This window comes from Antennarius striatus, chromosome 9 (genome assembly GCF_040054535.1).
Source record: "Antennarius striatus isolate MH-2024 chromosome 9, ASM4005453v1, whole genome shotgun sequence".
NCBI classification, from domain to species: Eukaryota; Metazoa; Chordata; class Actinopteri; order Lophiiformes; family Antennariidae; genus Antennarius; species Antennarius striatus.
In genome coordinates this window covers 3,614,933-3,640,535 of record NC_090784.1, presented here as the reverse complement: position 1 = coordinate 3,640,535, position 25,603 = coordinate 3,614,933, and the positions used below count along the sequence as shown (strand labels likewise).

General features: G+C 40.3%; 1 protein-coding gene across 3 annotated transcripts in view; it reads left to right on the top strand.

Moving 5' to 3' along the window:
* The window catches only part of LOC137600882 (intermembrane lipid transfer protein VPS13B-like), a 359,901-nt gene that overhangs the window by 211,858 nt on the left and 122,440 nt on the right, over positions 1-25,603 (top strand). For all 3 annotated transcript variants that reach the window (XM_068322736.1, XM_068322735.1, XM_068322737.1), the window contains exons 32-34: positions 1,841-2,044; positions 7,254-7,380; positions 9,096-9,239. In XM_068322736.1, the coding sequence (XP_068178837.1) occupies positions 1,841-2,044; positions 7,254-7,380; positions 9,096-9,239 (475 nt within the window). The remainder of the gene's footprint in view (positions 1-1,840; positions 2,045-7,253; positions 7,381-9,095; positions 9,240-25,603) is intronic.

The following is a 25,603-nucleotide window of genomic DNA, read 5'->3' as shown; positions in this document are numbered from 1 at the left end:
TTTTCACTTTGCTCCATATTTTCCATTTGGTAGGGGCAGGCAGATGTCTGATAATGACATGTGTGACCCAACAGAAGGGTGTATTCCACCTGCATTGCACTGTATGTTTTTAGTTTTTTCCTGTATATGGTGGCAAAGGGAATGTTGTGCTTTCCCAAGGCATACTCTGATTCCTCTTGGCCAAGCCGTGTGGTCTTCACATGACCAATCAAATATGTCAAACCACCAGTGTTTTCCCCTCACATGTACAACAAGAAAATCTGGATTCAATTATTATTGCACCCCAAGGGGAACTTCCAAAATTCCTCCCCTCCTCATTTGTCAGAAATGAAGCTCTCTCGTTTCCTGCGATTGGCTGAAATATGTCTTTTGATATTAAATCACACCGGTTTCCACATGCTGCATGAGCAAGACAAATGTTTATCATATTTATTTATGTCATTGGAGATGACCCTGCAGCTCAGCAATGCAAAGGCTTGGCTGCAGACTCCTGTGTAATGCTGATTATGAGTGAGAGTCTCCTAAATAAGCTGAAGTAGAGAGATAATTTGGAAAGCATATGAGGTAACTGTGGTTTGTTTAATGTGAAAAATACAGTTGGGGTGGAGGTGGGGGGTATAGGTACTGTTACAAAATCCCTAATGAATCTAGACTGACACATCCCACCCAAATCTTACAGGGCACTTAGTTTGATTTATATTACACTTTGTTGATAAATGTGGTTCCAAATGTTGATTAAGGATCTGTTTCACTTGTTTGTATGTCAACAAATCCAGCTAAATCCAGTTATACACCTCTGATCTCCCATTGCCGTTGTTTTTGTACTTGGTGCTTATTGTCATAACATCACGCTCCGGTAGAGGCCTTTCCAACGTGGCTGAGGGAGGAAACACTATATGAAAATTGCCATTGACGTTGCCGAAACAAATAAAACTACTCGCTTTGCCACTACATCTGTAGCCATTTTAAGCCGTTATTTATATCATTTAAGCTCTCATTTGAATTCACTAGTACAAATAAACATATCATAACGAACCGAAAGCCCTGATGTCATATGCAGATGTTGAATTTTGATTATGCCTTTTTCCTCGTGAATTCGTCAGGATCTTGTCTCTCAAAAGCAAAATACATGACATCATTATTTCTTGGCGCTGTTGGGATGGTGTTTGCTCATTTCACTGTAGCAGTTCAACTACAAAGACAGTACTGCCCAGCCTTGACATATCGCTACATCTATTCAACCATATTATAGTTTGTGTATGCTGTAGAAGTATTTGTGGAGACATAAATAGAAAGAGTGTGTGCTTGTCTCCAGACCACTGTGCTGCCCAACAGGGGCTTTAAGAAATGTTTACTGTCAATGATAAGCTGGCATAAATCAGAACTTTTATAAAAAGGAAAATGATTTCACCTGAGGTCTGGGGTTGTTTATCTGAGGCCTGGCGGTACAAGTACAAGAGGCTTTGATTTAGTCATAAATCAACCTGTAAAAAACTTGTGCTACTAAACCACTGAGTAGGCAGAGGGAAGAAAAAAAAGCCAGTGGTGCTTCGGGACGTCTGCCAGGAGCTCTTTACTGGTTCAGTATAACAGACTACATTGACTGCTCCTGGAGTCGTGTTCCTCATTCTAATTAACTATAGAAGGTACAGCCTGACTCGGTGTAACCCCCACAGCAATAAAGAAATCATTTCATCTTTAACATTGAGATTATTTGAATTTTTGACACCTGCTTATTGACTTGTGTGGTACTTTCTGTTGTCCTGATACATGTTAGCCCAGCTGGGCCTTACTATACACATGACCAGAAATGCAAAATGACTCAACCTCCTTTTTCCAGACGTGCATTGAACCTTGGGATCCTACGTGACCCGGGTTCTGAAGTGGAGGACCGTCAGTACCAGGTTGACCTCCAGTCCATTAACATTGGAACAGCTCATTGGGAGCAACTCAAGCCAGAGAAGGAGGGTATCAAAGGAGGAGTGTCAGCAGAAAGTGAGAGGAGCTCCCAGAACCCAGCCCTTGAGTGGAACATGGCCAGCAGGTCAGTAGTAGCATGCAAATTAAGTTGTTTAGTGAATAAGTGTTGGCACATTTGAAAGGATATCTTGGTCCACTTCAAAATGCACTGCATTTGTTGCCATATTATATCAATTGCAGTATTTTCCGCACTATAAGGCACACTGGACTATAAGGGCGCACCCTCAATAATTTGTTTGTTTTATACTTTATTTCATATATAAGGCGCACCAGATTATAAGGCGAACACAATAAAAAAATTTTTTAAAATTGATAAACTGCAGCGGCTGTAGTTGCGCAATCCGTCCACTACATAGAGTCGCGCTGCGCAGGCAGTCATGATTGCATTCATGACTTCCTGACTACCTTTGAATGGCTCCTATTGTTATGTCAATAAGCCATTCTGAGCCTCATTCAAGGAAACCTGATCACTTGATCACTTTGCCATCTTAGAAAGAAGTCAACACGCATATTAAAAAACCAGACATCAAAAACTGGTTAAATTCATTACGAGTGCAGTCAGTGCGAACAGAGCGGATTATTTCCTGATCTGAAGCAGATATTGACGTTCGTCTTCGCTTATTAAATATTGTTTCGATCGGTAGTCCAGTCGGAGGTGAGGTGCAGCTATTTGCTGCTGTGTGTCCTAAACAATTTTTAACTAGTTTTTAATGTCAGGCTGCTAATTTACTGGCAAATGTGATGCTGTTTTACTCCTAGAACTGACTCTAACGTCGGTGTCTCACCGCTGTGAATCTCACAGCACGTCGCTGCAGACAGAATACACAAGCCCGAATGCGCCCCTCCGCCACCCGCCCAGAGCTATCAACTACATTTGTAAATCAATTGCAGCACACCCGTTGGCACCTTTGTCTAGCAGTGACTGCTCTTGAAATTTCAGAAAAGGCTGGAAGTTCAGCTTTGAGGGTCTTTCATTCACCTTTATGCCAGTTTCTCCGTGTGTTTCCACAGACTAATAGAATGGACAGTCACTAGATTCCAGATGACAGCACAATGGCATTTTTAAGACCAATTAAGTTTAAAGTGGGTTATTTCCGACACCAAATAGTTAGGAAATACTGAGATCAGTCAGTCAGTCAAACTTTATTAATAGAATTGTTGAAAATTCCTTATGTTTTGCTACGTAATCACCGGTGCTCCTACAGTCTGCTCTACCTTCTGAGAGCAGACTTCTGTGATGCCCCTTGACTACCGTTGTTAGAGGGCGTGGGCCCGAGTGCCTTGTGAGGGGGCTCCTCTGGTGGCGGAGTGCGGCATGACTGGCGGCCAGACTGCCGGCCTTTTTCAGCGATCATGTTTTTAACCAATATTAAGATGAATATTAATCCATATATAAGACGCACCGGATTATAAGGCGCGCTACGGGTTTATGAGAACATTTTAGGCTTTTAGGTGCGCCTTATAGTGCGGAAAATACTGTACTCAGCATTCCACCACAGTTTTTAATTGTAGCTCTAATTAAAATTCATACATAAGAGGTATTTCAGAATGTGGTGTACAACAACAATCACAAGTAGTAAACAATTCAAATATACAACTATTCAGAGACCTGCAGTGCTCTGTGAGGAAAAGGAAATATTGGAATTTTGCCGGTGTCAAATTAAGTCTAACTTGTAATCCTTTAGTACCACCACTGTTTTTAGAAGGTTTTCGTTCCAGCACATAACCATGAAGAACAGACAAATACCTGCTTTACATTAGGGGATTATTACTCTAACTAGCTTCAACTGTTTACTTGGAGTGCTTTTGCTGAAAATGGCTTTATGATAGTGAGATGACATCAAGTGGTTGGAATACAGAATTAGGGTGCATTCTGGGCCATGTATTTCATGGACATTGTGCATATTCAAACTACGTGCTTTGCGCTTTCCCTCTGTTAGGTTTGGATTGGTCACATGTTCCTTTCAGTGACCACAGCACATACAGTGTAATTGGCATTGCTACTAGATTACTTTGCTACACCCCGAGACAGGTGCTGCATGTGATTTGCTGTGACTATCCCAAAACTGATCTCACGAGTCTTGCTGTGGAAGCAGCGTATATTTATTGAGTTAGTCCCTACCATGGAACCTCTCCATGCAGTCATAATTACAAACCCTGTCATTTTTTTTATAGACTCGGGAGCTAAAACAAGCACCAGTGTAACAGCTCGTTTGGCCCCATATCCTTTTTTTTTTTAAACTCATGTCTTAAGAGGGAACAGTCCCAAAAATCACAGAATCACAGGCAAGGAATCCAAATTTGTTCCCTGTTAACTAAAAATAAGCTGGCGTAGAAGAATGCAACACAGAATCAACACTGGCCTGATTGAGACTGATCAGTCTCAGGTCATCAGAGCATCAAGTGAGGCTGGATGAGACACACACACTGGCAAACACTCAAGCACACTCTAATCCAAACTCACACCATTAATCATACACACTCATCTTGAAAACTGATGTTTTTTTGCTGTATGCGTTACACGCACAGTTTGGAGCCCTGCCAGCATAGCAGGCAGTTGCTGTTGTTGCCTTTGACTTGTAGAACACTCTATCAGACTTTGTTTGAACAACCAACTTGTATCATCTTGACTCCTAGATTGACCCCTGTGTGGAGGGAATAATGACCTGAACTCCTAAGTTTGGATGACTACCTCCACGCTTATTGGATACGATATTTATTTGTTGTTAAACACTTGTAGTGTACCCTGCAAACAGTCTGGGGTTCACCATCATGGAGTCTGATGCTTTGGTCTTTTGTTCTCCCTCTCACCGTCTGCTTTGACCATCTGTTCCAAAGTTCTCCTTTGTCGTGACTTTCTCTTACTGTTGTGGCCAGGTTCTGTTGTAAAACAGCTCTTTTACAGTAAGTAGCAAACTTGGATGCACATATGTCTTGTTCCTTATGACTGTGGCTGATGAACTCATATAAGGAAGGGGCTACTGAGGCTCGTATTGTTTTTATTTCGCTCTCAATTTGTCTGTGTCGATGAAAACAGGGCTTCTCGGGGCTGGCGGAACGGCCAGATTGTCTGACAGGGCAATGAGGTGAGATTTTGGGCTCACACCTTGGACTCCAGAAGATGCTGAATGCCTTTCGCATAGACTCAACTTTCTTTGAGCGTTCTATTGCTGTAGGCCTGGATTTCTATTCAGAACTTCGTCAGGGGATGACCTTACATGTAGCTTAAGAGTTACTTCTGTACTTGAAGATTTTACAGCCAGTTTTATACAATAACAATGATTATTGCTTTTAAGGTGACTCGTTCAGAGTGAACTCACATTAATATGTATTCATTTTTTCTATTTTGTCCTGACTAATCAAGATTCACTTCTTTGCTGACAAGGTTAACATTTCTGTTGCTGTTGAGGTTTTTGAATTCCACCCTGACTCTCACTTGTAGCTTTCAAAAACATCACTCAGGATGGCTGTGGCTGCCTCCTCGTTCCCCTTTCTCCTTGCAATGGCAGGAGTAACACTGGAAGATCTGTCGGAAAATGGGCTTTGTTGTACTGCACTTCTATTTAGAGTGTTGTGTACCCCAGCCTGGGTCGTGACCGTAAAACAAGTCATAACTGAAGTTAATTACAATGTTCCAACACACCGAGGGTCAATTTTTTTCACTTTGATTGTTGCAATCACCTGCAGGAATACATCCCTGTTTTTAACAAGTTTTGACACACCACTTCCAAGGTTCACACCTTTCCCTCATTCCCTACATTGATACCTCCCTTCCCTCTTCAGCTGTGGACTTGTGGCATGGTCACTGTTTTAGGCTTCAATTCCAGTAGTTGCAGATCTGCAGTGGCCATAGTCCACTGACCTCCTGAGGTTTTGCACAAAAAAATTCCAGCACCATGGATGCACTGACAGGATCTGTCCTCGTCATAATGTGTAGTTGCCAGCTAGAAAAACCCTGTGTCATGAAGTGGTGAAGTCTCTTCATCTCCCCTTCTGTCAGCCGCCCAGTGCAGGCCTCTGTTTTGTCCGGGCCACAGATATCTCCACTTACTGTTCACACTGTGTGGCTTTGTGTAGAAACACAGTCATTCTTTCCAACTTTTGTGCTTTGCACCACACCCATTCCAACACTCACGCACACACACACACACACACACACACACACACACACTGACACACTGACACACAGTGTGTTTTCCAGCCGAGTCAGAGGATGCTGTGTTACTGGTAAACCGAGCCTCACGCCTTGCAGCCTTGCTGGTGACTGATAGCACCTGTCTCCTGCAACGAGAGACCCTTTGTTTCAATGCCTGCTTGAAGGGAGATTAGCCAACACCAATTGGCCACACAGATCAGTTCTCCTCCGAATTAGGCCTCCCTCAAACTTACTAGGCAAAGAAATGTGTCAGAAAATAATCCTTTAAGGGCACTGGTAATGCACATTTGTGTATCCTAAGCGAATATGATATTGGTTCTGGTTAAGTACTGTACTTGAGGCCACCTAGAAACTGGGCTTTTTATAATCCTGGCTAGTTATAAATATTGGACATTGTACCCCTTGATTGTTTTAATAGCGGCAGATGTGGCAATTAACACCACCTTATAAAGCCCACTGGTATATTTGCTTTCCTGCTAACAAATGTTCCCACAAATTTGACTTGATTCTGGGAATGAACATTAGTGAAATGAGGAGAGGTGATGTGAGAAGGTCTCTACTTGATCTTGTGTACACAATTAAACGGTGTTCCCAACTGAGACTTGTCAAATAATGTATGTCTGTTACTGTGGTCAAGCTTCCGGCTGAAAAAAAAATTAAATAAAATGCTCTCACATCTGAAAACATTTCACAGGCCTATCACATTAGGGTAAATGTATTTTGAAGAGTTTGGTAGTGACCAGAATTTCACCCCTAGCAGTTGGAATTTTTAAAAAGGCAGTTGAGGTTTGAAATGAATGTCACCTAAGGACAAAAGCAAAATCTCAGTTTTAAACATTCTTTAGTTTTGACTGTATTGTATTCAGTCGTAATTGAGGATGAAATATGGGAATGACTTCAATATTTCACAACAGATAAGAAAAAAATCATCACAGTGATAGTAAACAAAATTTGGGGAGGGTTAATAAATGATTCTTTGTTGGTGCTGTTTGTACTGCATTGTAATACTAAAATCACTTTGACACCACTGAGATGTACTTCTGAATGCATATATACAAAAATATGTATGTGATTGAGTGTCTGCTGATGTTTTGATCCCCTTTATATATCTGTTCAGTATCAGGAGGCACCAGGAGCGACGGGCCATCCTGACACCAATACTGACTGACTTTTCTGTCCGGGTCACTGCTGCCCCTGCCATCATCTTTAGCAAGAACCTGTCCCCTGACTGTGGACAACTTGAGGTCAGCAGGCAATACAGCTGTTGTTCAAGCATTAGATCATTGTCATCAACACATTCATTTCTGAATGAATACATGCTGGAAAAATATTTCATATACAACAAATATGTAAAAAAAATATGTGTTTGAAAAATGCTCTCTACACATGTATACATAGATAGATGTTACAATAGAATGGCATTCAGTACAGGGCATTCTTCTGTGCTGATTAATCCTACACATCTGGTCATCGTGTTAGGCCCACACTATCCCCTTCACAAAGTTTTGTTTAAATTTGGTCAGCAATTTTTGAGTAATTATGGAAAATTTTGAAAAATAGCTGACTTGGTAATCTTTCCAGATCTCCGCCAAAAGGTGATGGCTCTCTCCTGGCCTGTGCCACATCCTTGCGCAGATTTAAATGGCTATCAGTCCTGCAGATTTTCTATTTGTTTTACTTGCAAGCTAGCAAACAAGACATGGATAAAGATGAATATATAGAAATAAATTCTCTTCAGAAGTTAATTCAATGATGCTCAACATTAAATTGTAGGAACAAGAAGGAAACACGTTTTTGTCTGGAGGGGACGTTACATTGGAATGATGACAACAGGTCCTAGAGAGTGGGGATTTTGTTGAACAGTGATTTTTTTTTTTAGAAGTGTAACAAGAGGTATTGGGGTTTTTTTGCATCTGCTTTACAGAACATATTCACTGCTTACACTGACATGGTATTCCCTTTTACCATGACCTGTTCTAACCATGTTCATAAACATTACTCTTACATTATCCATATTAAAATAGACATTGATTATGTGAGATGTCACAAGTGTTTATATTTTCCATCTTAACATAAAGTAACTTACTCATTAGGAATCCCTCAGCCAATCTGCCATGTAATGGAGGCTTTTGACCCACAGAGTTCAAACCTTTTTGCTTATACAGCTGATGTTTTCTGGCACCGCTCTCTGAGACTTCCTGCCTCTTTGATGCCTCATCCGTCCAGACTAACGTGCCCCCTGACAATGTGTAACAGCTAATCCATAGATTGCAGTGACATACATGCACACACATTGTGCCCTGTGTAACTGTAATTTTTTATAAAGAAACTCAAGGCCAGTAACCACATAAACGGCACTATGAACTATGTTGTGTATGTAGATGCTTTTGAAAGCTAATTTTCTAAAAAAAAAAAAAATGTATTAAGCACTACAATCTGTGTTGTACACTGTATATTCATTCACCACAGGCAACATCCTGTGTATTCAGGTATTATGATCCTGTGTGTTACAATTATTATTAATAACAACATAAAATGAAATAAAATTGATGTTAAAGATACATTACCACATGCATTTTCACACATGGACTTGGACCATAGTTACTGTGTGTGTGTGTGTGTGTGTGTGTGTGTGTGTGTGTGCGTGCGTGCGTGCGTGCGTGCGTGCGTGCGTGCGTGCGTGCGTGTGTGGTTTAATCCAGAGTATTAGTGACTGATATCTTGTTTGAACTGCCGGCTGTGGGTGGAACCCTGGAGGAGGTTGAGGAACGAGGGGAATAGGGAACAACGGAACTAAATCACCCAAGATAGAGATCGGAAGTAAATAGAGTATAAAAGAAGAACATGTTAGATGGACTTGAGGTCACAACAATCCTTGTGTTGTTGTGTGTATTCCCCCCTCTTTCCACCCACTGCATCCCCCTTTACACTTCCCTTGTACTCTTTCATCTCCCTCTAGGAGGTGGTGGTGTGTGGCCACTCACTGGAGGTAAACGTGACCAGCAGTCTGGATTTCTACCTCAGCGTTGCCCAGGTGCAGCTCCTTCAGCAGCTCCTCAGAGACAACATGTTGGGGATGGACACTCCAGAGAAAAATGCTGAGGTAAATTCTGGGGACACAACACACCTCAGCTCTCAAATCCTCTGTAATTGCCGGAGATGAGTCTTAGAGTGTTGTTCAGCTGTGCCATGGTTTAACATGAATCTATTCATTAACAGCTGTATTGGTCAGTCTGGTTTGGCTCAAACTTCTATGTATTCTGATTATTTTCCTGATCCAGTACCGTTAACTGTCGCCCCTGACTATTTTGGACACATCTGTCACTTTTAAATATTTGCTTTCACAGACCAGGACAGTACTCTAATGTGACCTTAGTTTACTGCGCCGTGCTCAGCTGCAGCTTTCAGGGTCCTTTCTATTGTTTACAGGACAAGGAGCTAGCAGGCGCCATTTGCTCTGCCTGACTCCTTAATAAAGCTTTCTAATGGAACACAATATAAAAATATTTACCAGCTGTGATGAGGATGGGAGTCATTTAGGAGGGAAGAGGACAGGGGAGAAAAAAGGACGAGGGGATAGGATGAAATGAAGTGAGTTGATTTTATTGTTGCTACTCCTCTCAGGATGCATTATGGGAGGATGTGTGTAGTGATGTGAGGTGATAGCATTAGATGATGTTTGAAGGCTTCTGTAAGTCATGTAGATGGCTTCTTGGGAAATCCTAAAATATGCCTTATCTGGATCGGACAAAGGTCACACTTTGCCATCACAGAAAGAAATAAAAGTCATGTATTCACAGAACAGATAAACAACCAACAGCACAGAGCAGAATGTTGAACTGCACGTCTTGTAGTCAGTTGGATGATAAGCCATCATGTGAAGTTTGCTCTGTTACTTTATTCGGTCATTTATTTAGCTATTTATACAGTTAGACCTTAGGTGGGGCCTGATGTGCATCTGGTTCTGATTTGGGTGATCTCGGAGCCCTCACCCCTGACTTGTAATGATTCATGGCTTGATTCTGTTGAGGGGCAGCAAACGGCTGCACAGTTCATCCAGGTTCAAGGCACTATGTGAAAGTTCAGAAAGCAACTATTCTGGGAGGTCCCCTGGCAACGGTTTAAAAATTAAAAAATGTGGTCTCTTTCCTGCCCAAAATTGTATTTCTGGCAGCAATGTAAACTCCTTTTTTCACCATTTCCATCAAGTGGCTTCACAGCAAACAGTTCCTCACATGCACAAAGAATGTTTTATGACTTTAATTTTCTGTGTGTTTGTTCTGCTCTGACCAGATGAGCTGGAGATGAAACATATTGTTCAAAATCACTGTGACAATATCTCTGATGTGTTATGTTCTTCTCCTCAGCCATTTTTCTCACTTTATCGAGGATACAGCATTTTGTTCCAAAATTCCTTTCTAAGTGCTGCATTCCTGTTGCTTTTAGCTGGATTAAGTTGAATTGAAATGTCCTGTAGTTCCACGGTGATGTAATATAATGATCGTCCCTCCAAAGTCAGAGAAAAATGGTTTTCTTTTAGATTTGCTTGTTAGTCATAGCTGTTGCGAAATGTTTTACTTTTGTTGTACCATATTAATTCTGGGTGCATTGTACCACGTTCATTATAGCAGTGCCCTTATCGAGCCTGATGCTGAACTCAGTCAGAATGTATCAGCACCAGTATGTGCAGCTGCATGAATGTTGATCTGGCTTTCTGGACACTATCTGTAAAACTATTTGTATCTACATCTATCTCAATGTCTTTTGGCGAATGCATCTGTATGGCTGCTTGGCTCAGACTCTTCAAGAGGGGAAGGCCTTTGTGAGGAAGACTTGGGTACACAGAGGCTCATTCTATAAGCTAGAGAGCCCTCTAGTGGTTCATTTTGCCACAGCATCCTGTCATTCACAACGACTGCTCTTTTCTTGTCTGGCAAAGAGCTCTGCCAGCAGACTCTCTACCCCCGCTAACATATTAGACACACCACCATCTAATAAGCAGTATGTGCACTTACATTTCTGGAATATGAGTTTGGAACAATGGCTTTTTGATCAAGTTAGAGGAGACTAACTGGATTGGATAAAACATATGGATGTCCACCCCTCGCTAAAAGTTTACAAATAATCATCATAGAGTACAGATGTATTTCCTTTGCCAGTTTCCACTATATCAGCATCTGAATTTGGGTCAATTTTTTTGATCAAACTTTACTTCTATCATGATGAACCTTAAATCATTTTATTGTTTGTCCTTCCTTTATACAACCTGTTCAGCAGTTCAATCAAAAACCGGTCCTGAATCATCTGATGCAGGTTTTAGTTTCTGTGCTTCAATTAAGCGTCTCTGTTCTCATTGTTTAAATTGAACATAGGTCTTTGATGAACTGTCTTTTTTCTACATAAAAGTTTATTAATTTTTTCCTTGACATATTGAAAGCCCACTTTTAAACAGACTGCACAATCCCAGGCACTGATTTCAGACCGTTCCCATCGTCATCACAGCTGTGTTTTATTGTCTGGTTAATAAATTTGTTTTGTTGGGGCTTTTGGGTTCCCTGGCAGTGCTGAGGCATGCACGGAGTGTGGGCAATGTATGCAAACCATGTGTGTGATTTCATTCATATCTGTGCACTCAGATGTGCTTTGAGGGTTTGTCCACACACAGATTCACAGGCACACATTTATTGCAATGCAGATTCTCACATGCAGATGCTGTCCCAGGATTATTTTCTTAAATCATTTACAGTATGTGCCATTGTTTTTCTGTAGCCGGTTGTCCACACTTTGTCTGACAGTTTATACTTAAATCATGATGATGATGTGAAGCAGATTGTTGATTTTAACATGGCTGCATTATTTAAATGTTCATTGCAACATTAGCTGTGGTGCATCACATTTTGAATTCATCTCTGTGTTTCTAGCGCTATGTTAATGATGATAAAGTGAGACTGGTTTGAGATCAGACAGCTTTCATCAAAAGTACTACAGCCAGAGAGCTCTGAATAGATGACAGAGCTGCTTCTGGGACATATCTCACTGCGTTGTCATTGAACTGTCACCAGCAACAAAGAAGTGCATACCGTCATACACACATGTCCAAGCACACACGTAAACATACACATGGCCCTCACATTCTCTGTAGGGTAACTTCTTGCAGCCTTTTATTTGAGAGCCAATGCTCTTGTATGCTTCTTTATGACTGAACAGCTGCTTTTGCGTGTTTGTTTGTGTGTTGTGTAGTCTGCGTGTCTATGACGTTTTTTGCTCTTCAGTGTGAGTCGCCAATGCATTAATGGCTATGTGCAAAAGCGTGCAAATCTTTCATCTTTCTTGTAGTCTCTTTCTCTCTTTACCACCACTTCTTCTACTGCAAACACACACACGTTCACACACTCACTCACACACACACACACACACACGCACATGCACACATACGCACACACACACACACACACACACACACACACACACACACACACACACACACACACACACACACACACACACACAAACTCAACTCATAACATTTCCTTGTTGGCCATGTCAATACCATTCATTTGCTATTGTAGAATGTAGAAGTGGTAATACTGGGCATCACTGTCATGAAGGTGCCAAAATGCCTTCCAGGGTATTTTACTAATGTGACACCAGACTATCAAACTGATATAGTTATAGTCTCTCTCTCTCTGTCTGTCCATCTCTCTCACTCACACACACTATAAATGAAGAGCTGAATATCATGCTCAAGTTTAAAATTGATTAATATGATTACACGGTTTACTGTGATTACACCGCAGGGGGCCGCAATCCCTGCCATGGGTCAGGCGGCTGCGACCTTGAGGGGGCCAGCAGCTGGGTGCTGTGGTTGCCGCGGAGCCGGTGGTTGCAGCTTTTTACGTGGCTGTGGCTGCCTCCGGTGCTGCGGCCCAGGCCCCGAGGCCACAGCCTTGTGGGTTTCTGACTCCAGTCCTGACTCCTCTGGGTGATGTTAAAATCCCCCCCCCCCTCTTTCTACACACACACTTACACACACACACACATACACACACACACACACACACACACACACACACACACACACACACACACACACACACACTTACACACAACACACACACACACACACACACACACACACACACACACACACACACACACACACACACACACACACACACACACACACACAGAGGTAGTGCAGGTCAGCCATGTGCTTGTACCACAGTGTGAGAGGAAAATACCCTCTGGTGCAGGGGAAGTCCCGCACTGCTTCATCCTCCACCTCATCCTGGGATGATTACACGCATGGGAAACAGGGCTTTAGACTTCCTCCAACACTCATGTGCACAGACAAACACACACTGATGCCAGTGCACACACAAACACACACTGAGGCAGTACACAGGCTTAGGCCCTGGTACCTGACCTCAGTGGGACCTCTGAATTAAACAATTTGGTAAATAACACATGGGGAAAACCTCTCAATCATGTGTTACATGTTTTGTGTTCATTCTTTCACTCTTCACCTCATTGTTCGGGTTATATTATTAGGGTATGTACATCTCTATCTACTGAAAACTCTTGATTCTCAATCTCCTGTGTCTTTAAAATGTATCCTTTTATTATTCTTTCATTCTGTTGTTAGCAGTCATCATTTTATTCCCAGACTCTTCATCTCCACTAATTCATTCCTCCCTTCCCCTCCCGAGAGTGGCACAGCTTGTTGGAAAAGTATTGGTGCTTCCAGAGCTGGTTGGAGAAGCTAGTTGGCTGACAGTGAGAAGGGTTTCTCTTCTGGAGACTGATTAAATTTGACAGACTATAGATAATAATATTACTGTCCTGCTAAATCTGTGTAGCCTTAAATTCCTGGATTAAGGACACACAAGATGCACTCTAATGCAGAGCTGTTCTGTTGCGGCTGTTAGACTGTAGGGCCAAGACAAAATGCTGTGAAAGTGGATCTACAGTAGGCAGAAACATGCTGCTTGGTAGCTGGTTTGGTTTTTTTGTGGGTTTGGACAGCAGTTTGAATTTAATTTGTGGGAAGTAGGCAGCGTTTTTCTGATCCAGTTGTTTTTGTCTATGTCATCCACACAACAAAAGTCAGCTCAACTGAGAGTGTTATGGACAGCAGATTTTATTTCACAAAATTTATGCTTCATTCTAAATGCTTTCCAATATTTTTCTGCTTTTTTATTTTTAAAAAAAGGCAATGTTGTGATGGAAATTATGCATTGAAATCAATTGTCCCCTAATGAAGAGTAATGAAATGAATTAGAACATGTTAAACAAATGAAGCCCTTTCTGCACCTCAGCCTCCAGTCCTCCAGTGGATGAATGTGAGAGAACAGAGGCTTGGTGGCCTATTCTGCCCTCTTCTACTATAATTTGTTGTGTAACTATTTATCCATGGTGTTGTTGACAAACTTTACACAGTAGGGGACCTGGCGCTAGATCCTGGTCTATGTATGCTTCAAGCAAACCCTTTCCAAGACCACTCCTCTTCACGATGAGTGTTTCATATTATCTCATAGACGTTGAGCTTTGAAAACTGAAGTTTTTCTCTCGACTTCTGATCTTTCAAGGCCAGTGAAGTGTCACAGGAGCTTTTATGTGGTCTACTGGCAAACAGTGATAGGGAGACATAGAATAAGAGTGAAAATGTGAAGCATGGAAAAGGAACAGAGCAGGCAGTAAAAGAGTGAAGACAGCTTGAGAGAGGGTGGCCAAATGCATTGTGAATGCAGAAAGGAACAGGGAATCCAGTCAGATTAGATCCAGTGAATCTGATCCAGTGATTCTGTAGTGTTTGTTTGTGAATGCAGGAGCCGACACTCCTGAGAGGTCAGCTCTTAACCATTCAACTCGCCTATTAACCCTCTCTGTGGGCCAGATCTGTTTCACCCTGACCTCTTTTCATCCTGCTTAGTACTATTTTCTTTCATCCTGTTGCTGCTAAGAGTAATAATAAATAAGGCTTCCTAGACAACCATCTCCTTTTCCATGTTGGCTGCCGTACATCTGCTCAATAAGCATCATTGTCTCTGCTTATCTAAAACCCATATTTTCATAGCCAGCGCTCATTTAATTGGCCCTCTGTTGTTATGAAACCATATCTTTTTTTCCACCTTTCTGTCCGAGTCTCTCTGACCCTCTTATGTGAATCAACTGCTAATGACAGCCAGTCATAACAACTCACCTTTCCTGTTCAGCCACTGCGCTCCAACCAGCCCTCTCCTCAAAGCATAACCATGGCACATTTTTAAACTAGCCCCAAGGAAACTCAATTTATTTGAGATCAGTAGCAGCTGAATTTGCTCTCTCCAAAATCAATTTGGGCATAATTGGTGTAAAAACTCCAGATAAAATCACAAAGATTGGAATTCTGGTAGAGCCTGGAAACAAACGGCGTCTTTGAGAGGGGACAGCAGGCCCCCACCTGTGAACTCTTGGATCGGGTGTCGACTCAGGTGAGGAGGAGTCAGAAGTGCCTTCTCAATTTGCTGCAAGGGAAACAGGGTCACACACTCAGGGGAGCAGTAAAGGCAGGGCACACCAGGCCAAGCGGTACAGACACATATGTACACAAACCAGAGTGGACTTTGTTTAGTGAAAAAGCCTAGAATTTTTGTCTCCGGAGGTGAAAAGAAAAAACATTTTTTCTTCTTTACACCTGTATAAGCAAGATTTCACCTAGAATATCAGGTGGTGGAGGGTATTGAGTTCATGCTCTTTAAAGTGTGTGCACTCATCTGTGTGAAAGGGTGTGCATGTGGGTTTTCTTGTGTGCACGAACATTACATACATGTGATGTTTGTGTTTGACTATAGAAATGTACAGTCTTGCCTTGTGGTTAGGAGTACCACTGATTTATGCTTGGACTGCCCGCATGAAACTAAATATTTGTCCTGAAACAAAATTTCACACATTATTCCAGGCTTTTTGGAGAATTTTTCTTTGGTGCAGGAAAATTTTCATTTAATTTTTTTACTTAGTTTTTATTCAACAGTTAAACCAAAGACAGGGAAATGTACACATAAATGACAATACAAATTGAAAAAACAGTTACCTTAATGTTATACATTAAATTGCATAAAAAATAATCGTTTAAAAGAGAAGAGAAAAAACAAACAAACTCATAAATAAATAAATGAAAATGTATTTATGTATATATACACAGATCTTCTTATCCTTTCTTATTTATGTAAACATATTCATGTACATTTATATGTAGAGTTATATAGCCTTGTAGAGCTGCATTTTGTAATAACGGTGCATTTTGAAATAAACGTCGAAAATGTCATAAGTTATTACATAATGCGGCAAAATTTATTACAAAATGCTTTGGGGCACTTTATTACGAAATGTGGTACTTTATTACAAAATGCGGCTTTATTACAAAATGAAATGAAAACGTTATTACATTTTGCACTATTTATTACAAAATACATCTTTATTACAAAATGCGGCTCAACAAGCCTTCATAATTGGTGTCCATCTTAACATAAATTTCTCTGTTTTCAGTTGTAATTTTGCAGTGATTTTCTCCATAGAGTATACATTTTTTATGCTCTCTCTCCATTGTGTTATTCTGGTGGGATGTTGGTCCAGCCAAGCAGCCGTCACACATTTTTTTGCGACCAGGAGTAATATTCTGAGTAAATAAATCATATCTTTTATCTTTTATATTAGTTGAGGGTATCCCTTAAATGACCAATGCTGGATTTAAAACAATATTTATGCCCAAAACATGTTTAATTTCTTCTTGAATATCTTTCCAGAATGTTAAAAGTTTGGGACAGTGCCAAAATATATGTGTGTAGTCTCCCACCTTTCCACATCACCTCCAGAACAAATTAGATAAATTTTTATACTTTGACATCACCACCGGAGTATTAAAATATCACATTTTAACCTTCCAGTCAAATTCCTTAAGTGTTGGACTACTAGTTAATTTGTGGCCCGCTTCAAAAGTGTCTTCCCATGGTTTATCTGTTATTATAATATTATCTTCCAGTTCCAATTTCTCTTTAACCCTTAAATGATTGTCCTTAGAATCTTGTTGTAGAGCCTTATATATTTTTGATATAGATACTTTTTTATTGTATTATCTCCGGTCATTGACATCAACAGTCCTTCTAACTCCGTCGGTGTTTTACTAATGTTTTCCCATTCCTTATGTTTTAAAAGATAATGACATAATTGTAAAAAATTATAAAAATCCTGAACAGGTAAGTTACACTCTTTTTGAAGTTGATCAAATGACTTCAGAGTTTCCCCATTGAACAGTTGTGCTATATAAATGAGTCCCTTATTTGACCATTTTTTATACCCTGCATCAAGTGTAGATGGCAAAAAGTCTGGATTCGTAGTTATTTTAGTGGCTCTAGTGATTGATTTGGTTTGATTTGATTTTCTTACAACTGACCATATTTTCATTGTTCCTTTAATCCATTCATTTTTTATTCTGAGTTTCCTGCTCGTTTCTTGAGTCACAAAAGGAAGTGATTCTAAAGATATGTTTTTACATGAACTTTGTTCCATCCTCACCCAAACCATGTCTGTGTCGTTATTTATCCAATTAATTAAAGCTCAAATTTGTGCAGCCCAGTAATAATGCTGTAAATTGGGTAGGTTCAACCCTCCCTTGTCTTTAGGCTGCAAAAGTGTTTTATATTTGATTCTGATCCTTTTATGTTGCCATAGAAATTTTTATATTGTTTTATCTAACGTTGTTACGATAGAGTTAGAAATTAAAATGGGCAGCGACTGAAATAAAAATAACAATCTTGGCAGTATGTTCATTCTCACAGTTTCTATTCTTCCCAGTAAGTTTAAAGGTAAAACTTCCCATCTACTTAAGTCCTTTTTTATATCACCTATCAATTTCCCGTAGTTTGCTTCAAATAGTTGCGATGTGACAAGGGTGATTTTAATGCCCAAATATTTAAATCCTTTGGTTGTCCATTTTTTCTTTTCTTTACATCTGTCTGCCACTACAGTAGCAATCATCATGAGTCTCAACCTTCTGTTTTTATAAATACTGCCCAAGATTTCATGGGATTTTTACACTGTTGGTTGGTTGGTTGGCTGAAAATCTAGACTGTTGCTCAGTGGAGCATAAAGAATAAAAAACCTAATGAATACACATTTTGATGTAGTAATCTCAGGTTATTAATCAGATTCGTACCAGACTTCTCAATCACAGTGTCAACACCACAAATACATGTTATCACAATGAATGAATTACAGACAATTCCCAGCACAGCTGAGGAAAGTCATCAGAAGAATACTTCATCCACCCTCCGATCGGTTGTGTCAATGACCTCGACTCAGACCGGGGTTTTGTTTTTTTAGCCACAGTGAGACAGGAAATGATGTGGGGGTGAGGTGAATCAAGTGCCTGCTGGAATGGAACCCATGGCCACTGCTGAGGATCCATCCTCAAGATATGACTGACTCATCTCATCAGTTGAGTTTAACTGTGGCCTGGTTTGTTAGTTTATAATGTTATCAGATGAATTGCTGAAGAATACTATTGCAAAGTTTAAGAATTAATAAAAATGTCTGAATCTGACTTTTATTTGGATCAGCAATGATATCAACAGATTTTCACATTGTTCACTGAGTGCTGTGGCAATCAATTCAATAGTTTATACATAATCCTGCTGTACAAACAAACAAACAAAAAGATGAAAACCATGGTTTCGTGTTTGATTACTTCTGGAGCCATTTTTCACCCCAATATTTATAATATCTTCTTGTTTCTGTTTCAAATGTGGAAAATGTGTTGGCTTATAGACAGTTTATAGACTCCACAATTAAACAGTTGTTTTTAATGAAATAATCAATACTTAATGTGGGAAAGTAAATTTTTCAACATCAAATATGAAATCTGTTTTTTAGTTCATGTGAGTCACATGTTGCTTTGCATATTTGAAGACCTGAAGGTGATTCTACGTATGTATGCTTTAACTGCTATCTATAAACATAGATGTGAAATGAACATCTTTATCACTTATATGACATGATAGAGGCATTTAACCCTAAACAATGATGCATATCCACATACAGATGCCATACAGGCACTGGAAGCTCGACTGAAAAACATAGCTCAGATGTTTTGTATAATCCGGAGGTGGTCTTGGTTTGTTCCTCACCTGTTTCACTTTCTCTGTGTGGAGCTGTTCCAGCGATTCAGATGTGCATGACAAGAATGAATCCTCAGATACACCTCACATAGTCCAACACTTGGAATGGTCCACTAGCCAAAATCATTTCTCGATACTGTGTCCGTTTTATGTGTAGAATTTTTAGTTGCCAGTACATCAGCCAGACCAGAAATGACTCTGAGTGTGTGATGATTAGTTAGTATTGCCTTTCAAAGTATTACAGGTGTTCTTTCCATGTTAAACTTTGAATTCCACTGGTGCAGCCAAGTAATCAGGTCGTAAAGGCATGAAATGGTTTCTTCTCACATGATGTCCTCTTGAACTGTGGTTGTCCAGTTCAGCCAATGTATTCTGAAATCTGCAGGTTATTTTTGTCTTCTCCTTAGCTTTTTTTTTTTTTTTAATCATGCAGGTTTGATCTCCTCGTCTAATATGTACTCAATTCCTGTCCTCTTTTTTCCTCTTATCGAGGACCTTCCTACTAACACAGATGTAGGGACGGGAGGTCTTGCATCATTCTCCTTTGAGAACCTAACATGCAGCACTTCAGAACCTTGTCTTACTCAGACATGGAGAACATCCAGAGAGAAATTAAGGGAAGATTACTTCAGTCCTCTTCTAATTTTTGCTCAGTAAAAACACAGTGAGCCAGGTTTGCTCTTTCCTTTGCACCGCTCCTTGGCTTTGTGTGGAATCGTGTGTGTATGTAGCGTTTGGTGTGTGTGTGTGTGTGTGTGTGTGTGTGTGTGTGTGTGTGTGTGTGTGTGTGTGTGTGTGTGTGTGTGTGTGTGTGTGTGTGTGTGTGTGTGTGTGCCTGCGTGTGTGTGTATGTGTGTGTGTTTTTGTGTGTATGTGTGCACTGAGTCCACAGATTGTGTACGGATCACAGCAGCAACATCAGTCACAGTCCTCAGCAGACCACCTGGCGATCATCTTCCCCCCTCAGACCTACACTTCCCATCCTTCGCTGTTCCAAAAACTCCTCATCTCACCTCAGGTCATCATTGTTTTCCCTGCTCCCTGTTGCTGTTTCTCCATGTTACTAAAGCAGAGAATAGAGACATGACTGCCAGGCAGCGCAGGGAGGCGCTTTAGCAGAACACTACGGCCTAATGAAAGGCATTTCCACTGCTTTTTGAAGTCTTTCAGATATCTGCTTTCGTGAATTGCCAATGCTGAAGACAATGCTGCTTCAAAATCTTTTTTTTGTATGTTTGTCAAAAATATAAAGCCAAATCCAACGACATTAAGCTGAAGCTTGGATGAGTGGTCTTCAGGGCCAGGCTTAATTCCTGATGACTGCTTGCTAAATATCTGTCTGCTGTACTTTGGGTGTGTTTTCACTTGTGCGTGCCTGTCAGCTGTGGTGCTTTGCCACACTTTGCTTAACCCCAGATTTTTAAAAGCTGATGAGATGAAAAAAGTGTCTGTAATCATACAAGTCATTCTCTCTGTTGGCCAAAGACATAATTATCAGACATTTAGAATTTAATCATGTTCTTAAACACAACTCCCCCACAACCACTGAGAAGGAGAAAGACTTCTCACCCTTCAGATGCCAGTGTTGACATCAGGCCCACTCCACACTATACTACAGCTTGAATAATAAATCACAAAATCTGCCACACACAGATCTCAAATCTAATGAGGTTAATGAGAGCCATTTGGTCTCCATTCCCATAGAAATAAAACGTAAAAGGGCACAAGGAAAGAAAATCTGATGTTGACTCTACCTTTATATGGGTGAGGTTAGCATTTAAGACAGACCCCAGGGTGCTTCTGTCTTTCACTCACTTTCACTTTTGCTTTGTATCTTCTAATAACACTTTCCTTCACATCTGCTTCCCATCTCTTTAATCAGATATCTGTTGTTGCAGGGATGTGACAGGTACAGCTCATATAGATGTTGTGTTAAATGTAAAAAGGCCAATCAGCCATTCATCAGCCATATTTATTTTGATAAATTCTCTATCCAGCTTTAGCCCCATGATAACTTTGTCCTAAAATTTCCCCGTTTTTAGTCCCCTTCGTGAGACAGTCTGTCATGCTTTTGGTGAGTGTGGGAGACTTGCAGTGCTCTTCACTCTTCTAACGAATGTTTTACATTTGTTCAGTGAAAATTTTAGTATCAGGAAATTCATCTACAGTGCTGGGTACAATAAATTGAATCAAAGAAAATGGCAGCTTTTAAATTTTATTTCTGGAGAGGCAAAACTCGCAATTTATGTGAACAGGAAGAGGAGAATTGAAAAAAAACACTGTTCAAGAAGCAGCTACTGTTTTTTGCTGTAACATCAGATGTCGCTCAAAACTAGAATTTGGTTTCTATAAACTGACAAAAGACTTAAATAACTTTAGGAATATCTGGTGTTACAAAAATGTCCTATGCACTTTAGTTGATGATCACCTCACTTTTGCAAACTTCCTGATATAATGCACTAATTTTTAAATTGTATTTCCTTTTGTTTATTGGTGTTTAGTGTTTTTGAAGTTTCATCTAATGAAAAATTGTTAAATGTTCTGAATGTGATTGAAGTTTTTTTGGACAAAATCTTCTTCTTCTTCTTCTGAAGCACTTTAGTGCTTTCATCTAATGTAAAATTGTAAAATGTTTGAATGTGATTAAAGTGTTTTTGCAAAAATCAAAAAAAAAAATCACATCTGCTTCCCATCTCTTTAATCAGATATCTGTTGTTGCAGGGATGTGACAGGTACAGCTCATATAGATGTTGCGTTAAATGTAAAAAGGCCAATCAGCCATTCATCAGCCATATTTATTTTGACAAATTCTCTATCCAGCTTTAGCCCCATGATAACTTTGTCCTAAAATTTCCCCGTATTTACCTTTTGGCTAGTATCTTGATATCTTGTTTGTAATTATTGATAGAAGCATTTAGTGACAAAGTCTATTCAGCAGCATATTCCAGCCAAGAGATTATGTTGGATGAGCTGTGAAAGTCTGTGTATGATTTTTGAATGCTTACATCATAACGATTGGGCCACTTTTCCTTGTTGTTTATTTTCACTAACACACTCATGGTGTTAATCTAGAAAATGTCTTTTGGCGTTTTTGAGAACTTCCTTCACTGACTAATGCAACTACATTGTCTCCTGCTTATCTAAACAGACAGTACTATTGTAGTGATATGGGCCTCGGTTCTGCGTGTCCTCACAGTCACCCCGTTGTGAGCCTTTGTCTCGATTGATGGATCTGAATCGTGTTTTGTGTTTAGATCGGTGGGTCTGTTGAGGATGACTATATCCATAAGTCTCCTGTTGAGAATTAAGTGCGATGTCTATCAAACCTTTTAAATCATGCCTGATTGCCTAAGCCTATAAGTGATGCATAGTGGGTTTGGAGACCTTCTCCAAACACCTGAAGTCATGCCGCGTAGTCAGCTGCATCAAGCCCAACATGTTGAGCAAAGCCTTTCAGCCTACTGGTAGTCAGGCCTCTGGGTTCTGCTTTGCTGTATTAAGCAATGGCAATCAGCATTCTATTTGTAATAAAATATTTTTAAGAAAACTATTGCCATGTGGATGGGTATGAGAGGACAGGGTTTGAAGTTCTTTGAGGCCTCGGCTGCCACATCTCCCAGAGCCAGGTTTTTGTTGAGCAGCACACTGCAGCTCCCCAGATGGACCATATTAACTTACTCTTTCACAATTTTTCTTTTCGTTCTCCAGCTTTTATAATTTGCATCTTTGTTTTTGAGCCAGGGCTTTTCCAAGTCATAAAGCAGCTGAAAACTAAAAAAAAAAAAACCATCATCTTTGTCTCCATGCTTTGTTGTCTGTTCGTCCTTGTTTTTTAGAGTTAGGTGTCACAGGCGTTCATCTCCTCTAGAGCAGACATGTTATACTCAAGCCTCCCTTTCTCCTCTCTTCCTCTCTCAGAGGCCTCTCTGTGTAGAAAGTGTTTAACTGAGCTAGGGCTTTACCCATGTCAACACACATAAGTTATTACTATCACACGGATGTTTTCCTCACCCCTGTATGTTATCAGTGGAACAAGAGAATGTCTACCATAGCAAACAAATATCACATTGTACTGTAAAACACAGATTGACAAAGTCAGGGGAGATTCCTCCGGGACTGGATTGTGGGAAGACAGAACAACAAAGAAAGAGTCTCCCATGCTCCTTTGAGAAACCCCTGTTAAACCTGGCAGAGTAAATCCCACAAATTAGAAGTGCAGGGGAGATGGAGCTTGTTAAAGTGACCCCACTCGACACCCTGAGCTCTGGAGTAAACTGTGTTTAAAGTACAGTTGACAGTTACTCTGAAGCACTCACCATCCATTTGGAAGCTATGGGGTCGCGACCTTCCATTGCTTCTTTGTTGTGGTTCAGTTGAAGTGCATAGCAGGTTGCTTTTGTTATTGAAACAAAGTCGAATGTATAAAATGACTTCTCTTTGATGCACTGGTTTTTTGCTTTGTGACTGCTGTTACGGCGTACAAAGAGCCGTGACTTCACATAATAAATGTCTTCCCCTCTCTGTTTTCCACAAGAAAATGAGAGAATGAATTGTGGCCTTTATGGCATTTGGTTAAGTATTATTGTTATTACTTTTGATTAAGATGGGGCTATTTGTGCATTGAGGTTTTCATCCACAACCACAAAGAGCAGGGGCCTGCTCTCAACTTTATGGTTCTGGTAAACAATAGAGGGTAGCACAGCAGGGGCCTAACCTGTAAACTCTGATCCAGTCAAGATAGAGAAGTTAATCTCCATGCAGGCATCCTGCAAGAAAGTAGCTCAACTGAATAGTACTGTCGAAATGATTTAGTAATACCACTTCCAGCTTTTTCAATGGGAATTCTGCAGCAGTCACAAGAGTACATGGGAAAACTGTGCAAACAGACGATTTTTCAACATGAAACATGAACATGATAATTTGACCTCACCTACCCACTATGGCTACTGCAATGCTTGTAGCTGGTTGAATTAAGGTTGGAAAATGGTGTCACATGCACCATAGCTTCTCTCTACAGTACACATTGGTGATGGTGACGCCTCAAAAAAAACAGTATAGATAACAATTACATAACTTGAGCAGACAACCAGAAATTGAATCAAAGAACAGGTGCTTTCACGTAATTGTAGAATAAAGTTCAGTACAGTTAACATTTTTCCTGCTACTGTTTGCCTGTGATGACTGTCCCTCCATGCAAAGGTTTCTTTAAACCGCCCTAATTGTCAAGTTGTCGACCTTTCCCACCCAACCATCAAGTACTATTTATTTTTGCTATCACCTGTTATTCAGTCTTTCAGTCTGTCCGCTGACCCAGTCACCAAAAGATATTTATACATAGATATCTCAATTGGATTGATGTGACGTTTCTAGAAGTAGTATATTCTTATTTCTTTTATGTTTGTGGCACATAATTTTTGCCTGTATTTTTTTTTCTGCTTTAAAATTGCATTTATCATGGCTGTTTTTGTTCCCTGTTGTGCTGCTTTTCCATCCTGCTAACTTGTGAAGCTCTTCTCCTGGAGTTTGACCGGATTCAGAGTCGGTGACGATATGTGCTGTTAAATGGACTCTTTGAAAGGAATAACAGTCACCTTTATTACTTTGTCTTTATTACATTCTTTCCTGTCGACTACCACAGGCTTCTCTTTAAAAATCCAGAATTTCATGTTCCCTGATCTCTGAACCTGAATTGCAGCCTACTTTTCTTTCATCTGGAAACAATCAGCTGCATATGTGGTATTCAGATGTAAAAAATTATGTTGTCATATTGGACTAGCCAGCAAACACTGTAAACGGGTGGCATTCAGATGATGTGACATTTGCTTCCGCATATTAGCCTTTCGCTAGCCAGGCTGTTCTGAGTTACACCGACAGAAAAAAGGGTCAGAAGTCATACAGATGCACTCAGATATGATTGGCACTTGGGAGACTCATGGTTCCACCGTATGAGGATTATCCTCCATTTTCCAGAATGTTCTGCTTAGAGACTCTAAGGGGATGACCTCATGATTGGACAATGGGGGGTGTTCACTGCATGTGTGTGCAGTTGCACATTCATGATCATGATCAACTACGTCCAGAGGAAGATTGCATTGGGATCTGGAAACAGCGCTTCAGAGCAGCTATTATATAATGTAATAGAAGTAATGGTTGGAAAAGGGGATTTCAGCTGGGACCAGGCCTGCTGCTACAGTTTATGTTTGTATTCTGAATTTATTGCCCTCTGTCAATGAATAAATTGGCGAAAGGTTAAAGCGTACTGACTACAGAGCATAGGTTTATGTTTCCAGTGTATACCTTTTCTTCTTTTTTA